Below are 16,691 nucleotides of genomic sequence, written 5' to 3' on the forward strand. Positions count from 1 at the left end.
CATAAAGACAAAGGATATTTGAACTATACTTTTCCCTGAGTCTGTTTTAGAACACGTTTCCATTTAATCACAGATTAAATCTATTCAATAAACACCAAGAAAATAACATCAATACTTTTTATATTTGTCAGCTTAAATTTTGAAACTTTATAGGTAAATTACAAAGATGGTAAATGCAATATCTTTAAATGCTACAGTAGGACACACTTGCCCACCATACTCAGCATGTCTAATAAAGCATTGTGTGCTCTTGACACCACAGATAATCCCAGCAGTGGTGGACTTGGCAGTGTTAGGTTAACAATTGGACTCGATCTTAAAGGTCTTTTCCAACCAAAACAATTCTATGATTCTATGACCTCCTCTTTGTTTCTCTCTAGGTATGTTAAGCTTAGTAGACCTGATTGTTTATCACAGTCTACTCAACTTGTATCCCTAACTACCAAGAGTGTGAATTTAGACCTGTGGAATATTTTTTTTCCTGCTTTTACAATTGCATTTGGAATTTTCATTACAGTTGTTTGGTAATGTGAAAAAAATAACAGAAGGTAAAAATACCATCTTACTAAACAACAAAAACAATCTAAAATACTGCTTTTTACCAAAAGGTTGTTATTGAACAGCGGACAGGAAATAAAAGGGACAATGGTGAAGGAGTAAAGTAATTTAGTCTACTGGCAATTTTTGCAGATTAAAACATCACTACTTCATTCTTCACTCACACTTGTATAGTTCCAAAATAAATATTAATTAAACTGTACAATTTGCCACTACCTCTTGTCCATGACTGAAGACAAAATCACTTCATTAGAGCAAAAAAAAGCCTTGGATGAAAAAGATCAGGATCAGAATTTAATTTGCTAGAAGCTATGATATTTATTAAAAATAACCTGCAACTTAATTCTGAAGTTTATGTAACCTCAAATAAAAAGTGATACAGTCAACTGACTGATAAAAATCCAACTGAGGCTTGAAAAGCTTGAAACATCTTTGTAACTTTGCCCTACCTAGGAAGTGAATTGTTTAAAAAATGCAGTGCCTTTGTGCAAAGATTAAAATGCATGATACCCATATCTTAGCATGGCACTGTATGCTTTTCCGTGATAAAATCCCAGCTCACAGCTGCAGGCTTTAGAAATGTGTGCATAAATAGAATATTTTGTTTTTTCACTAGTTTCATCTTCCTGAGTTGGCCTTCTTTGCAGACAAAGAAAATCTTCAAAATCTATCTCTACCTTCACAGGCAATAAAGAGTATGTAGCAACCAAGTTGGCGCAACACAAACTGTGAAAATACACCAAGCACTGTTTAGGTTCACCGTGTCTATGGAGAGCATCCAGGGGCCATTGCTATTAATAGTTTTCTTGCTTCATAAATAAACCTATACTTCATAAATAAACCTAAATGATTCCTGCAGTGGGAATCCCATGGAAGGAAAGATGGGATAGAGAGTATCAGAGCAGACATCGAGATGGGAGAGAGAAGCCATAACCAGACAGACACATGGAATCTGCTTTTTCTGTGATGAAATTATGTACCTTCCACCTTGAGTTCATATGCTGTCTGTTTTTTCTGCATAAGGCCTGGTTCAACATATGGTTATGTACTGCAGAGGTCTGTTGGAAAGTAAAGCAACATCTAACACTGAAAAACTATGTGCATAAGCTTTTCAGCTTACAACAACCTAACCAAGTCAAGCTCCCCATTAATTTATATCTACTGTAGAAGGCTGCAAACTTTACATAAGGTATCAGGGCTTTTTATACTGCTGAATCACAGACCTCAGAGACTTGAAACTATTATACTTTGCGTCTCTCTCAGCACACTTTGATTTCTGCATTCACATAAACCTAGTTTCTTTACAGAGGTGCATCTGGTCTGTTTTGGAATATGGCACCGTTGGATGAAACAAGGGGAAATAAAAGCTAAGAAAAAGATAGTGATAAAAATCAGCAGTAACACAGGCGGGGGAAAAATCTGAAAACAGCAGATAGATAATTTACTGGAGCTAAATGAATGTTAAATTTTTATCATATTTGGTACCATATGTAAGGGTTACAAGCAAACTAATATAAATGGGATCATTGCTACATACAAATTATTGCCCTCCACTAATTTTATTTTAGGTGATTACTGGAAATATTATAGTCTACTCCTGGATTTGGACTCAGAGGACCATTCTGTTTACCCTCATTTAAAATCCCTGTCTATTCCTGTAAAAAAGAATGTTATTTTTTCCTTCAAAGCATCTTAAATAAACAGAATTTATTATTATTATAAACAGAAAAAGCTATTTTACACAAGTACTCTCTTTATACACATACACATGCAGACTACACACTATTATCAGAGTATGAATAGTCCAAGAGCAGTTCTGAATCCTCCTGTATGCATGCATACACAGTATGCACGTGTACAGCTTGAAAAATATTTGTAGCCCCTTCTAACTGAAGGACTTGCCTCCCTAGTAATATAGGCAACAACATTTATAATGCCATGAATGGTGTGTATTACAGAGTATCTAATTGTCAAGTTCTTGTCTTATAATGAAATGAAAGCACAGACTGAATTTTGGTTGCTTTTCTGTCTATCAGCAGAGTTCACTCCATCACATTCTTTTGCCTTTCCTACCGCAGATGAATTTTTTCTTCATTCATTCCTTTCCCTTTTTATCTCCTGAATTGCTTCAGAGTTCTCACCCTGCGTTTATTCTTGTTGTCTTTAATTTTTGCTTCCTTGCCGAAATTCTTAATAATCTATTTTTCTTTTTTCTTCTTTTTTTTCCTATGTCCTCCATCTGTGACAAAACATTTGCATTCTTCATATCGCACCAAAGAGAGACACACTAAGCTATGAATTGCCTTAGTGAATTACCTTGTATAATCCTGTTCGCAATTCTTCCAAAAAGAGAAGGATGTCACAGGATTTGTTCATTCTTTAACCTCCTGCTTAGCTCATTTTTGTATCTGAAACTCCCACTTCCAATTTGCAAGCTAAATTCTCACAGATACAGTTACCTTTATTTTAAGTCATACATTCAGTAAAGAGATTTTGTAGGTCCATACAAGTAAATGATTTTACAACACTCTGTATTAATCTTCACAATTCTTCTTGTACTCACTAAAATACATACCTGAACAAATCTCTTCCGTCTCATCATCTATGCATTCTCTGTCATCACATTCACAAAATTTACCATAGACCAGTCCATTTCCTTCTGAAATTGCACATTTACACCTGCCACACTGACATGTGCCTGTAAACATTTAAGACAGTACTCAATGACTGCAGTTTATGGAAACAGTTTCACTAGTTCATCAGAGATGGTACATATTTTATTTCTGAGAAGTCTGAAATCTAAAGATCATCCAGTCAAATAAAGACAGACACAGAAACAATCCATATCAACAAAATGCCTAATCTCAGCTGTAAATAGATACAACATTCAAGTGGTTCTTTCTTAATAAGCAGCGTCATCTTTTCCTAAGTAAAATTCACTCCTACAGTTGTCTGACTTCATACACCTGAGGTATGACTCCAGCTTTGGAAATTATATCTTCTGCCTACTGAAACAAGAAAACTTCATCATCTTCTCAAGAACAAAGCCTGGTTTTGTGCCATTCCACCTGTTACAGGAGAGTAACAGGACATGGCTACCTGAAAATCTGTCTGCCTAACTTCACAAAGTTCCTTTGCACTCTGGTCTCCAGTTCCTTTTCTACAGTTATCATCTGACGATTAAGATTTTAAAAGTGTAGCCTTCGAGAAAAAGCCAGGTATCAAAGGAGGGAAACACTGATGAGGAACATCTGCATGAAGAACTTATGATCAGATGTCAGGAAAAAACAATCTAGAAAGCAATTACCACAGCAATACATTAATTATACAAAAAACAAGCTAATTGTGGAGAAATATGTCCATAGCATTATTAAACAAACCATAAGTATTATAATAGCATACACCAATAATTCTATGGCAAAGTGCATGTTAAAAGCATTAAACAACAAATACTGTGATATTTACTAAAACTCTTCGTAGTATACCTTATTCACATTTTAATATTGTTTTCACCAGCTACGTGCTGCTTTCCCACAAATAGCTTCTTTTTTTCCAGTCGTATTGATGTCCATATTACAAGTCATTTCATTAATTTGAAGACTTGTAGGCACCTCCATAATAATATTTTGTTATTTCCGGACTTTGACCCAATCTAAGTTTTTCTTCAGTTTGTGGGTGATGTCTCAGAAAAGATGATATCTTTTAAGGAGGTTAAGAGATATAATAAAGACACTTGCTGATTTGTCACAAGTAGGATGGGTTTTTCCCATGTCGGACCAGCAAGCAGTTTGACAACACGGGTCTGCCTGAGATTCTCCATCAACATAAGTATCCCCCAGGGACTTCCAAATGCTGTTTTTTTTCACAACATAAACCACAACAGAAAAGTTTCTGACATGAGGAAAAGACAGAGATATGCAAAGGATGGAAATGGGTTTGTAAACTAATTTCTCTTCTTCCACCTCTGGTCTGGTGGCACATTTGCTTCTTAGTTTTTTTGAGTAGGGTTGCCCCTTCACCTCAGGGCTACCTCTCTCCATCACGCACCCTCCCAAACAAAAAAAACCTGTTTTTGTTGCTCCCAGGGAAGGAAGAATTCCCTCTTTTCCCTCAGAGATTCTATCTGACCTGGAGTGCAGTTGCCAGGAGAAAGCAAACAACTGCCTTGTGCCTCATCCTTCTCCTTTTGAATATTTTCTAGTTTGGAAAATAATGCATGATAACATATAACAGCCATAAACAAACATATTAAGGAGTTACGCAGTCAAAAAAGCAGAAATACTATAATATCTATTAGAAACAAATGTATTACCATGCCACTGTATAAAGCATCCCTTTTCCCTACTTCTGTCACTTATTAAAATTGTAAGGGTAGAAACTTTTGCAATACCGTGTTAACTGGGGCTCTGTGATCAATGGGCTTGCACAAGCTGTTTTAGCAGCCACTGGTGTCAAGTATAGATTTAAAAAAAAAACAAAAACAAAAAGGAACTTAATTCACAAGACTCAAACTCTTCCTTTTACATCCATACATATTCTAGCAAACATTGTTATTGACACGAAAGTCCTCCAAAATAGAAGTTTTATGTGGATATTATACAACTAGTTTGCAGGAACCATTTTACATTTCACCATTACAAGTGAAAATGGAAGTACCCCATTAAAATGATTCAGCAGATCTTCCACAACTCTCTTTAATAATCATTGTTACAGCTCAAAAGCATCTCAAAAATTGTACAGCTTATAAATGTCCTGGAAAAATATTTGCAAATGTCATTTCTGCATGCTATAAACACAAACGCAAAAAAATACATTACTTTCTGTGTTAATGCCATTACCACAACCTTTTGATAGGCAAAATAAATGACACAGCTGCAGTTTCATCAACCTAAAATAGCTATGGATAGAGTATTAAAGTAGACATTTTGAATCAGTGCACATCATATGCACAGGAAGAGGCCTATAGGAAAGTCAAGCATTTTAGTACAAATACAGTTCTTTCTCAGTCTCTTTAAGCATACTCTAGAAAATTCCTAATTAGAAAAGAAATTACAGTGATTCTCAAGATAACACAGGAAGAGCATCAAGCCATCAAAAGCAACAAAAAACATCTTACCTGCACCAGAACAGATGATATCTTGAGAATTCTTACACATTTCGTTGCTTTTCTTCCGTGTAAGATTGCAAGTAGTTGGATACTGACAAGCTTCACCATACCAGCCTTCATCACATTTGCACTTCCCACAGTCACACTTGCCATGGCCTAGCAATGGAAGGGAAGAGTGTGTCAAGGCTTTTCTTTTTTTCATTCAGAAAGTGATATTTTTCTAATCCAGTTTTTAAAATAGATTCCATCAATTACAGTTTTTAATGAATATGATTCACAGATTCACCTAATGTAGTTCATATGCAACTAAAAATAGAAATGAATAAATATGACTGTAAATATGAGGAGACACAGAATCACAGAATGGTTAGTGTTGGAGGGGACCTCTGGAGATCACCTAGTCCAACCCACCTGCTAAAGCAGGTTCACCCAGAGCAGATCACACAGGAATGTGTCCAGGTGGGTCTTGAATGTCTCCAGAGAAGGAGACTCCACAACCTCCCTGGGCAGCCTGTTCCAGTGCTCTGGCACCCTCCAAGTAAAGAAGTTTTTCCTCATATTCAGATGGAACCTCCTGTGCTTCAGTCTGTGCCCGTTGCCCCTTGTCCTATCATTGGGCACCACTGAAAGGAGTCTGGTCCCATCCTCTTGACACCCACCCTTGAGATATTTATAAAAATTGACGAGATTCCCTCTCAGCCTTCTCTTCTCCAGGCTGAGCAGACCCAGCTCTCTCAGTCTCCCTTCATAAGAAAGCCCACCGCTGGACTCCCTCCAGTAATTTCTTATCCTTCTTAAACTGGGGTATCTCACCATGGCTTTGAAATCTAATCTATGTGATTTTGATAGGTCTACATATGAATGCTGATTTTAAGAAGGAATACAGAACCGAAACATCCTGTATGAACAATGGGCTTTCTTCTTCATCTCTTTCTCATTCCCATATTTGTCTGCCATTAACTATTATTAACACAACAAAACTCCAAGTGCAAACTGCAGCACGAGCACCCAGGATTAGCTGTTATGATACAAGCCCTGTAAAGGAACATGGAGAGATCAAACTACAGCACAAGCGGCAAGTTCCTCATGCAACAGCCCCTACTGAAAGATGCAAGTTCTTTTTCCTGAAGCCTCCTCTGACTACTGGTTCCTCCAGCCCTCTCCCACATGCTTAGACTCTGGTTAGCTGCTGCTGCAAAACTGAATTTTCTCTTTAGATATTGACAAAATATTGGCACTGTAGTATGTCTTTATACTCATAGGACTGTATTTACTTATGATTATTTGCCAAGTGCGAAGTATTTTAAAGAACCAATGCGACTGCTCAGTCTATTAGGACATGGTATGCTAGGCTTCTATCAGTTGAATAATGCATTGTTTAAAATCTGTGATATATCTAATAGCATGAAGAATTACAAAAGTAAGGAAAGTTTGTTTTTAAAAATTCTTTAGTTTTCTTTTAAAATACCCAAATATGCAGATGAATTGGCAATTTACACTGTGTTGTACATTAAGTATCATGTTCCAAATTAAATTGCAGGTGCAAATTTCTCTCAATTCTTTAACATTCCTTTACAATTTTAGGTCATAAACATGAAAACAATTGCAAAAATTTTAAACTAAAAAATTCAATTTTAAAATAAATACCATTTGAATGTACGTCTGATTGACAGAATAGGATTCTCTTCTAATCACTACATGTCAAAAATAGAATCTTATTGCAGTCTATTTTAAATGCATGTGTTGCCTGCAGTTAGAGTCAACTGTCTGAAAATATGAACCCAGTCTGCTGCCAATAAGAAGGAATTTAAATAACTATTGTAAATAGAACATTTTAAAGAGAAAGAGGAGTATCTTTTGTTGCTCAATAAAATTTTGTTTGCCTCCCAGTATGGTCCTAAGACAAGATACATTTCAATAGCTGAAAAAAACATTGTTCAAAAACATATAAGAAATTCATGTTAGTTCTTGTTTTAAAGTTGCTGCCTTTAAAATTGCCGAATAACTCCGTGTTTGTAAGGGAAAAAGAAAAGGAAAAGGAAAAAAAAAAAAGTAGGGTATAAAATATATAATAAAAACCTACTCTTGTGATTACTCTGCTCCACTGACAGACAACAGCATAAGCCATTCCAGAAAAAGGTGATAAGTCATAGGGTAGCTCAAAAAACTAAAGACAAACCATAACCAATTCCCTATATTTTCCTTCCTTTCAAGGATACTTATCCCAGTGACTGCATTTTCCATGGTGGGCACTCTCATGATTTAACAGTTTGATGTCTGCTATGAAGAAAAGATGTTCTAATAACAGGAGGACTGATTTTCCTGTTCCAATGTTGAAATGACAGAGGAAGGCAGAAGCCACTGCCGGTTAGTACTGATGGTCCAGCAGCACTAACCTCTCTGTTAGAGATGCATTAATCTAAGTTATGGTGCATAAAGGAAAAAAATAAATTTGTTTGAAATTCATACAGCCTGCTTAAAGAAAATGAATAAACAACTTCCATGAGACTAGTCATACAGAACAGTTTCTTGGCTTTGTTTAAAAAGAAAATACAAAAAACTGCTATTAGTGAAATTAAACTGAGAGAAACAATGGAACACCTCTTGCATGCAAGCGAAAGTGACTGTAAGGAATTTGACTATAAGGAATTTAACTAATATGAACTTGTAAGATTGTATTAATGATTTTCAAATTGATCACCCCCTTAAAATATCCTAAATTTGCCAATTGGATATTTTTTTTAATTGTAAAGCAATGGTAATATTGTGCCCCAATATTGGGTGAGAGAACTATATTGAAGTGTCGAAGGCCATAAAACTGCCTGCAATAGCTTGTATAATTCACTGTATCTTCCCTGTCACATAGATGATGCAGTAGATCTGCAAGTCCGTTTGACATAGTAATCCTCTTCTTGCTTATTTTCTACAGCCACATGTACCAACCTTATGGTCTTCCTCACGGCAAAAACAGCGATGTGATGAACTATAAATGAAGTATGTGATAGGCTGTAAGAAAATTAGAGAGAGTACAAAAAATTTCTAATTGATATAAAATTTCTTTCAGAAAGGTTTTTGTAGGAACCCCTCTTTGCATATAAATTTCTGTATTATTTAGAAAGCAAATAATATTACGAAAGAGTAAATAAGGAGAAAATACCACTATGAAAGCTGTGAGGTGATACTGTAACTTTCCAGAAAATAAATTCTTCTAAGTCATATGCCCAGGTGTCAGAGGATGTGACACATAACACAAGAAAATGGAGCTCCAAGACCTACTAAATAGTTGGTCAAGAGAGGTATATCTCAGAGTAAGTGACGATACATTCATTCCATTTTTTTTAAAAATGGCTGTAACATGAATAAATGCGAAACACAAATAAATCAGAATTTCACTTAAAAAATCAGAAATAAGGGAAATGATGAAGACTCAAGGCAAGGAAGTGCTAGAATTCCTTTAAGAAAAGGACTGTGGCTGTGGGCTGTGAAAAACCTGCAACTTCAAACATGTGGAAAAACCTTTTATAACAAAGGGCTCCCTTTCTAACTAGATGAGCAATCACCTCAGAGGGTATATCTGGAGTATGCAGAGATCTTGTAGGGTGGAAAACGAAACTAATATGCAAGGAAAACTGTCAGATGTCAGAAAATATATGGAGATAGTGAGAACAGAAAATGTTAGGCAGGGTCAGAGCTTGCAAAATTGCAAGTACTAAAATGTACTTTCATCATCCAAATAAAAAGAAAATTAGGAAAAAAGTTATTTCACCAAGCAGCAAAAAGCAGTTAAGATTAAAGATAGTTTACAGACAGTCCAAAACAAAATTAATATGGGGATGTTGACTACAGTAGCAAATGCAGTGTGGCTAATGATACAGACTGCGGAAATGAAAATTACTCATCTAAGATGAGAACAAAACAAAGACATAAAACTGTTTTTAAGGAAGTGTCTAGACCAGGAGGGTGAGACCCCATCATCTCCACTTGAGAGTACTTCAAATACTTGCACATGAAAGGACAGCTTAATAACAAAGACTTTTAATGAATCTATCAGTCTGGCAATCAAACGTCTGAAAAATGAAAAGCCTAACCTTTTTTTCTTTTAAGAAAAAGGGATGTGCATGATCGAGGCATCATAAAAACAAGTGGCTCTGAACTCATGAGCTGTGCAAGGATTTGAAACAAATTATGAAGCATCGCATAGCTAGAGACACTGAGGTAATGAAAAATGGAATATAATGAATAACAAGTTTATCTCAAAATAGAGTGCCAAATTAACCTGGCATCTCTCTTTATAAGATAACTGATATTTTAAGAAAAGGAACACAGGAAGTCTAGCTGATATGATCATGTATATTGAATACAATGCCACTTAGGAAAAAAACATATTCTGGATAAGGTACTGTAGAAATGTAAATGAATCGCAATTCAGTTTAAGGGTACGAAACAACATTAGGACCAAAAGGGCTATTAATGGGATAGAAGAAGATTACTGCTGATGTTTCAAACAATGTTTTTGGAACCAAATGTGGTTTATCTATATTGATATAAAAATTCAGAGTATGCTAACAACATTTGCCAATGACACAAATGTGGAAGCCCTCAGTAGAAGGTGAAGATGGAAAATCATAAAGAATGAACTGGGATGACAGTCTGAAGGACTGAAGTAATAAAAGTGGATTGAAACCAGAAACAAAGAGCACAGGGTCACACACTGGGGACAGAGAGAGGATGGCTTAGGCTAAGGCCTCCCCAGTTGGAAGCAACAAGAACAGCCTGAGTGTATGGTCATGTCGGCCATGGAAAAATGGTGTGACTAAGTCTTTAGCTGAAGAGAGTCTGAGATATACCTGTCAAAGACATGTCAGTAGGGATAGAAAGTGGTAACAAACCTGCATTTGACGTGCTACACACAATGTATGTATAATGGACATGGGCCCAGTTTATGGTGGAAAATTACCATTAGGTTGCTAAACCTCAGAAAAGTGAGTCAGGTTTTCCAGGGAAAACACTTGTCGAATTTTAGCCACTTGCAAAGTTGCAATAGGCTAGGAATTAAAATATCTCAGCTGAAAGATGGCAATTTAAACCACAATCATTTGGATCTGACCACATGCTTTTGCCCTTAGACTCTTAACCTCATTGTAATTCCATTCTAAAAATGTTTTTCTACTACATCTTTGCATACCTATAGGCCCAAGAGCAAAGACACAAAGGTAGAATATCTGACAAGAAGTTCTGAATCCACATCTGAACTGTATGTATTCAAGGCACAAATTTGGAAGCCTGATTTTGCTGGGATCCATCTGTGATCCATCATGTGAGACAGGCACCTCTGCAGAGTGACTCAGGTCCTGTGTGGGCTGAAGGGTCCTCAGAGGTTGGCTGTCTCTCTTCACTAAACTACTCAGAACCATATAATGATTGAACAGGATACACAAACCTAACTGGTGGGACTTTGGAGTTTGGTGCATCGATAGACATGTGTGCATGTTCTATTTTTTTTTTCTTCACTTATCTGTACAATAATCTATGCCAGGTTTGAAATATTTGACACATTTTGAATAAAAAAGGAGAAGGATATCAGCTTGCTTGTAAGTTGAACTCTATCACTTTATGAAAACAATTATATTATGTAATTATTGGGTAAAGCAGAAATCGAGTTTGAGGATTGCTTCCATTTCTCTGTGCCTACAGAAATTTTAGCACACAGCAGTGTTATTGCTATTTCTGTGCCTCCCACTGGAAAAGATTCTCTCCACATATGTACCAGTTTGGGGTTTAGATTTTTTTTATTTCACACTAATGTTCACTATGGCTGAAAGATCTGCCACATCCTGGTGGCTAACTTTCCATAGGCAACACAAAGAGTCAAAACAGATGAATTTTGTTACCTAGCAGGCTCTTGCCATGTAAGAGCATGTGTGATCGTATGCATGTCTATGTGTCATGATTATCTTGTCTACTGAGCAATGGTGAGGCACAAAAAATGCAGAGTCCTTAGAAACACTTAGCAGAAAAGAAAAATAAGAAAAGATTGATCTTGAGGTTAAGTCCTCAAATTGAAAGAAAGGTGACTGGGTTCAACACCTGGATCTGTCATTTTCTGGATAACCTCTGGCAGAGGACAACATCTCCAGGGCTCCAAGAGATGAGTTTAAATTCTCTTCTTTATAAAACTGATACTGATAATCAACTTTTTCACAGAAATTCTGGCAAGGACAAATTTATTGGTGTTTGAGAGCTGTGGCAGTTGCACTTTCCTCCCCCACGCCCTGAGAACTGGTGTGGCAGTTGCACATCCCCCTCTCAGAACTGGGGCCTTCAATGGCGCAGCCAACGGCTCTTTGTGGAGACCCAGAGTCGCTGGGCAGGGTCGTCAGCAGAGGAGGGGCCAAGAGCGCCCACAGCCCAGAGAAGCCGAGAAGCTTCTGGAAGGCCCACACTCGAGGGGGCGGGGTGTAGAGAAGCCGAGAAGCTTCTGGAATGCCCACACTCAGATCTGAGCAGACTATAAATGGGGTTCCCGCCGGACACCCCCTTTGTGTGGTCTTCTCGGAGCTGCGGGTCTGTCATGCTGCTGGAGTCCCTCCGCTTAGATGGAGAAGCCATCTAAGGTAACCTCCTGGGATGGAGAGCGCCTCACCTCCGCATGTGGGTGAGTGATAAATTACTGAATATACGCTTTAATAAGTCCTCGCCTGGTGGTGAGTGTAAATTCCTTGTCTGAGACAGATGAGTGTAACTTCCTTGCCTGGTAGGCAAGTGTAAATTCCTCGTCTGGGACAGATGAGTGTAAAGTTTTGGCCGCAGTAGGCTAGTGCTTATTTCTTATGGGCAAAACAGGGCAGAGAGGGCTCTGGTTTGTTTTCTTGTGAGTGCGTATATGCACGCTGTGGATCCTCATTATTCTTATTTCGCTGCACCCCAAATAATCTCCTAACCTAATATCCGAACCTGTATCTTATGTTATCAGAGTACTAACTAATTGTATAAACCCCGTTTCTAATCGGTTTACTTGCGGTACTTTTCTGGCCAGAATAAAGTTTGGTTTGGACCTTGTTGTCCACCTAAACTTATTTTGGGGTGCCTCCGTGACAAGAGCTTTCAGATGTTACATATGATTAGAGCTAGTCTAAAAAACAAACAAAAAACAATGAGGCAACATGGTATCTTTGAAATTACATTCACCACTTTTCTCAGTAAGATGAAAAATTACCCTATCTCTGGGCAATTGTAAAGCTATAATTGCCCTGAATATGGGCAATTGTAAAACTATAATCATGTGCTTGTTAAACTGCAAGGACCAAGCTCTTAAATAAATCCTTGGTTCATTAAGCCAAGACTACTGGAGATACTGCCTTTGTGTGGTTGTGCAGCATTAGTTATAGCACAGTAACTCTTCCTACAGAAGTCTCTTATTGGAGCACAAAGATCCAGGCAGTTTGACCAGACATTGAAATACACTCAGATGTCCTCGCTGTCACTTATTTTTAATAACTAAAGTCCAATTATTCTGCGTAAGAACATAATTGGGGGTAGTTCTTGTTTTAAAATTGCAATGGAATTAATTTCCTGCAGGCAGGTGAGATTTAGCATAAGGATTCCTCTCTATAGCATAAAGTCAGCCATCAGAAGGAAATCAGCAGCTGGCATGATAATTGAATCAGGCTCATTATTATTCATTTTTAGCAACCACTGAGTGATTCACGAAGTGCTTTTCAAATCTAAAAAACACTTCATGAAATAGCTGAAGAAATATGAAGAACTGGTTGTTATGGATTCCCACTTTAAATTAGGATGTTAGGTAGGAAAGATGATTGAGTTTTAAGAGTTGAAAAATTTGTGAAAGTAATACATTAAAACATTTTTCTGCACTTTCAACCTAGACCAGCACACTGAAGATGTTTTAATAGATGTTTTTAATAGCTCTTTCCAACTGGATGACTTTCTTTCCTGCAGTTAGTGAAGCAGATTCTTCTACTTTACACCAATGTAAAACTAGTTCAGATTACACTAGGATAAGATTAGCAAATGGCCAAAATAGTTGCATTTGACAATCTCAATAACTATGCCTTGCATTCAGCTGAATCTGAAAAGAATCTCTGACTCTTTTCAGAATTGTTGGAGTTGCAGTTTCTGAAAAACTTGTGGTTTCTGAAAAAAAAAAAAAGTTCGTATCACTACCTTTTTTTTTTCCTATGTCAATATGCTTGAAATGAATCTCTCTATAAGGCTGGGGTCTTAGTTGTTCATGTTGTACCTCTGATAAAAGCCAGCCATCTTCTAGACCTTTGCAGTATAGCCTAGAGACACTATCCCTACTGAAATTAGGTTCAGCAATGTGGGGGTTTTCACAAAAATACTGGCTCCTCATTCACATCCCAATCACTCGTTTCTCTTCCTGTGCTGACACTATGAGACTAAAGGTTAAGGGGTTAAGGGGACTGATTTGAATTTAGAAATAACTGAAAAAAAAGACAGGGGCAAATTTGATGGAAAAGAGCTGCCTTATGACAGTAGACCATTTCAAGATAATTTTGCCACTCAAGCCTCTTTATCACCAAACCACAGCCCTGATAAGAACTGCAGCACAGATTTTCAAAGTAACACAGTAAGCCCAGAGGGCTGTAGGGAGGAAAAGAAACTTAACTTTATTTATTTCTCAAAAGGCTATTAAAAATGAAAAAAATAAAAAAAACACAAACCACCTTTGAACTTAGATGTTCTTACATTTAGCCAATTTCTCTGTGTTTTTTTAGGGTGTCCAGACCTTGAAGTAACCTAGAATAATGGATGTGAACATTCAGCATCAGCTTTTGGGCGGCCTGAGAGGGCGACTGAGTCACTGTGACAAGAGCGCACAGGGTCTGTAACACAGTTTGCCTCTCAGCTCTCTTTAGTGTTTGGATTCTGCCCCCACCCTCCAGCCCTTTAAGACCATCTGAAATGGGTTTTCAGAGTTAAAACACAAAGTGGTGACAAATCATCTTGATTTAGTTCTTACTGGATGCACTTTAACAACAAACACATCCAAATGGTGTTAAACCATAACTCCAATGGACGTACAGATAAAAACAAACCAAACTACTGCATACACTTCTTAAAGGAAAAGCCCTCTGGTAGATCAAGAGAATAAATAAATAAATAAATAGTCCTATTTCACTTGTGCTACATTTTCAAGGAATTGCTTAACACAACGTTTTAGTAAATAAACATCCAATAGTGTTCTAAAAGCAAAAAATCAATCGGAACCCACATTACAATACAAAAAATATGCCAGAGGTGGGTATGTGGGCATGATTACTGATGTTGTTTAATTTTCAGGTTATGAATCAACTATCTGTAACAAATATTTCTATTATATGCACTCTTCAATATTATTTCTAGCAATACTCTTTTTGTTCCATGTTGACATAAGTATCTTAATACTTCAATGTATTCTCCATCACTTGAGTTAATGTGAATACTGCAGTTTTAAAATCTTCTACCAATATCCCAATACAAATTGTACAAACAAGTTAATTTTAAAGTACTATTGCTAAATTAGGAGATGAAAAGTATTAGTGTCTGCAGAAGAATATTTTAAGAAATCACTTAAGGTTCACATCAGCAGCACACATGATCTGTAAGTAATATACTCTCATTAGATAAAAACTGTTATTTATTACAGTAATAGAAACAAACTATGGATCAGATCAAACAATACTTTAAAATCGGTATATTTAGAAATGGAAATAGGTTAGAAAATTAAACTGGAATATAAAAAAAATAAATCAAAGTGTTGCCTCCTGGAGGGTATTTTAGACACTAAATGAATCATGTAATATCAGTAGAAAACCTTTTCTAGAAGTTGAAAACACCAGACTGTTTAAAGAATTCAAACATCTACTTCATTTCTTTAAGATAGAGGATAAAAATAATAATAATTAAAAAAAAAAAAAGATAATACTCTCCCCTACTGAGACTACAGTTATCTTTCTCTGTCCAAAGAGGTCATCATGCATGATTTTCCTTAGTCTTGAAATTTAAAACTACACTTACTGTCAATTGCAATTCCACTGCCAAGATTAGAATTTAAGTTACAGTAATACTTATACAATACTTTAACTGCACATACTTATCATAGGTTACTTTTAATATGTACAATTTCTGAAAGAAGCCAGGAACAATTTTTACTCTTTTATATGATCCATTATTTGGTTTAATTTATTGATTTTTTTCTCTCTCACTGTTCTATTAAGTAGTATCAGCCACAGCAAGAGACAGATCTAGGAGAGACGATCTCCTGTGCTCTTAAAATTTCTCTGCATGCAACTTTGCTTAGAGCTCTTTCTACATCTCCATCTAACTTCTTCTGCTTAAACCCAAAATAAGGCATTAGAAACCAAGTTTTCAGCAAATATGTATTAAAGCAGTATAATACAGAGGATCTAATCCTACAGCACTTAATGAGGATGTTTCATTAATCACAGAATTTTTAACCGGAACAGCGTACTGTGGGTGTCCAGACCTGTCTCTTTCACCCCTTTTTCCCATTCTGGTCAAAGGAGTTATTTTCATTTTAAATTACATAAATTTCTACTTAGTCAATACTAACTATCCATCTGCTAAAGCCTAACCTTGTTTTAGTTAATAGTCTCTGGTTGCACAAGACCATATAACATTTGGCAAGTTCAGTTACTGGTAAGGCAAGTGATTTCCATTTTACAACCATTTTACTGAATAATCTAGCTAATTGCAATCTTCACACTTTACATTTTATGTTACAGTCTCTGAAATATTCATTGACATATGGTATCAATGACATATCCATTGGTGTGTGTCATGACTCAAGAAAGTAACAAAATAACAGAATCACAGAGTGGTGGAGGTCAGAAGGGACCTCTGGAGCTCATCTGGTCAAACCCCTGCTCAAGCAGGGTCACCTAGAGATGGTTTCCCAGGACGATGTCCAGGCAGTTTTTTAATATCTCCAAGGATGGAGACTCCACCACCTCCCTGGGCAACCTGTGCTGGTGCTCAGTCA

General features: G+C 36.7%; 1 protein-coding gene across 1 annotated transcript in view; it reads right to left on the reverse strand.

Annotated features, from left to right (window-relative positions):
• ITGBL1 (integrin subunit beta like 1) overlaps nt 1–16,691 on the reverse strand; it is a 144,448-nt gene that overhangs the window by 76,179 nt on the left and 51,578 nt on the right. Inside the window, exons 3-4 of the mRNA XM_065656294.1 lie at nt 5,675–5,821; nt 3,134–3,256 (exon numbers count right to left, since the gene is read on the reverse strand). Coding sequence (XP_065512366.1) covers nt 3,134–3,256; nt 5,675–5,821 — 270 coding nt within the window. The remainder of the gene's footprint in view (nt 1–3,133; nt 3,257–5,674; nt 5,822–16,691) is intronic.

This window comes from Caloenas nicobarica, chromosome 1 (assembly GCF_036013445.1).
Source record: "Caloenas nicobarica isolate bCalNic1 chromosome 1, bCalNic1.hap1, whole genome shotgun sequence".
In the NCBI taxonomy this organism is placed as follows: domain Eukaryota; kingdom Metazoa; phylum Chordata; class Aves; order Columbiformes; family Columbidae; genus Caloenas; species Caloenas nicobarica.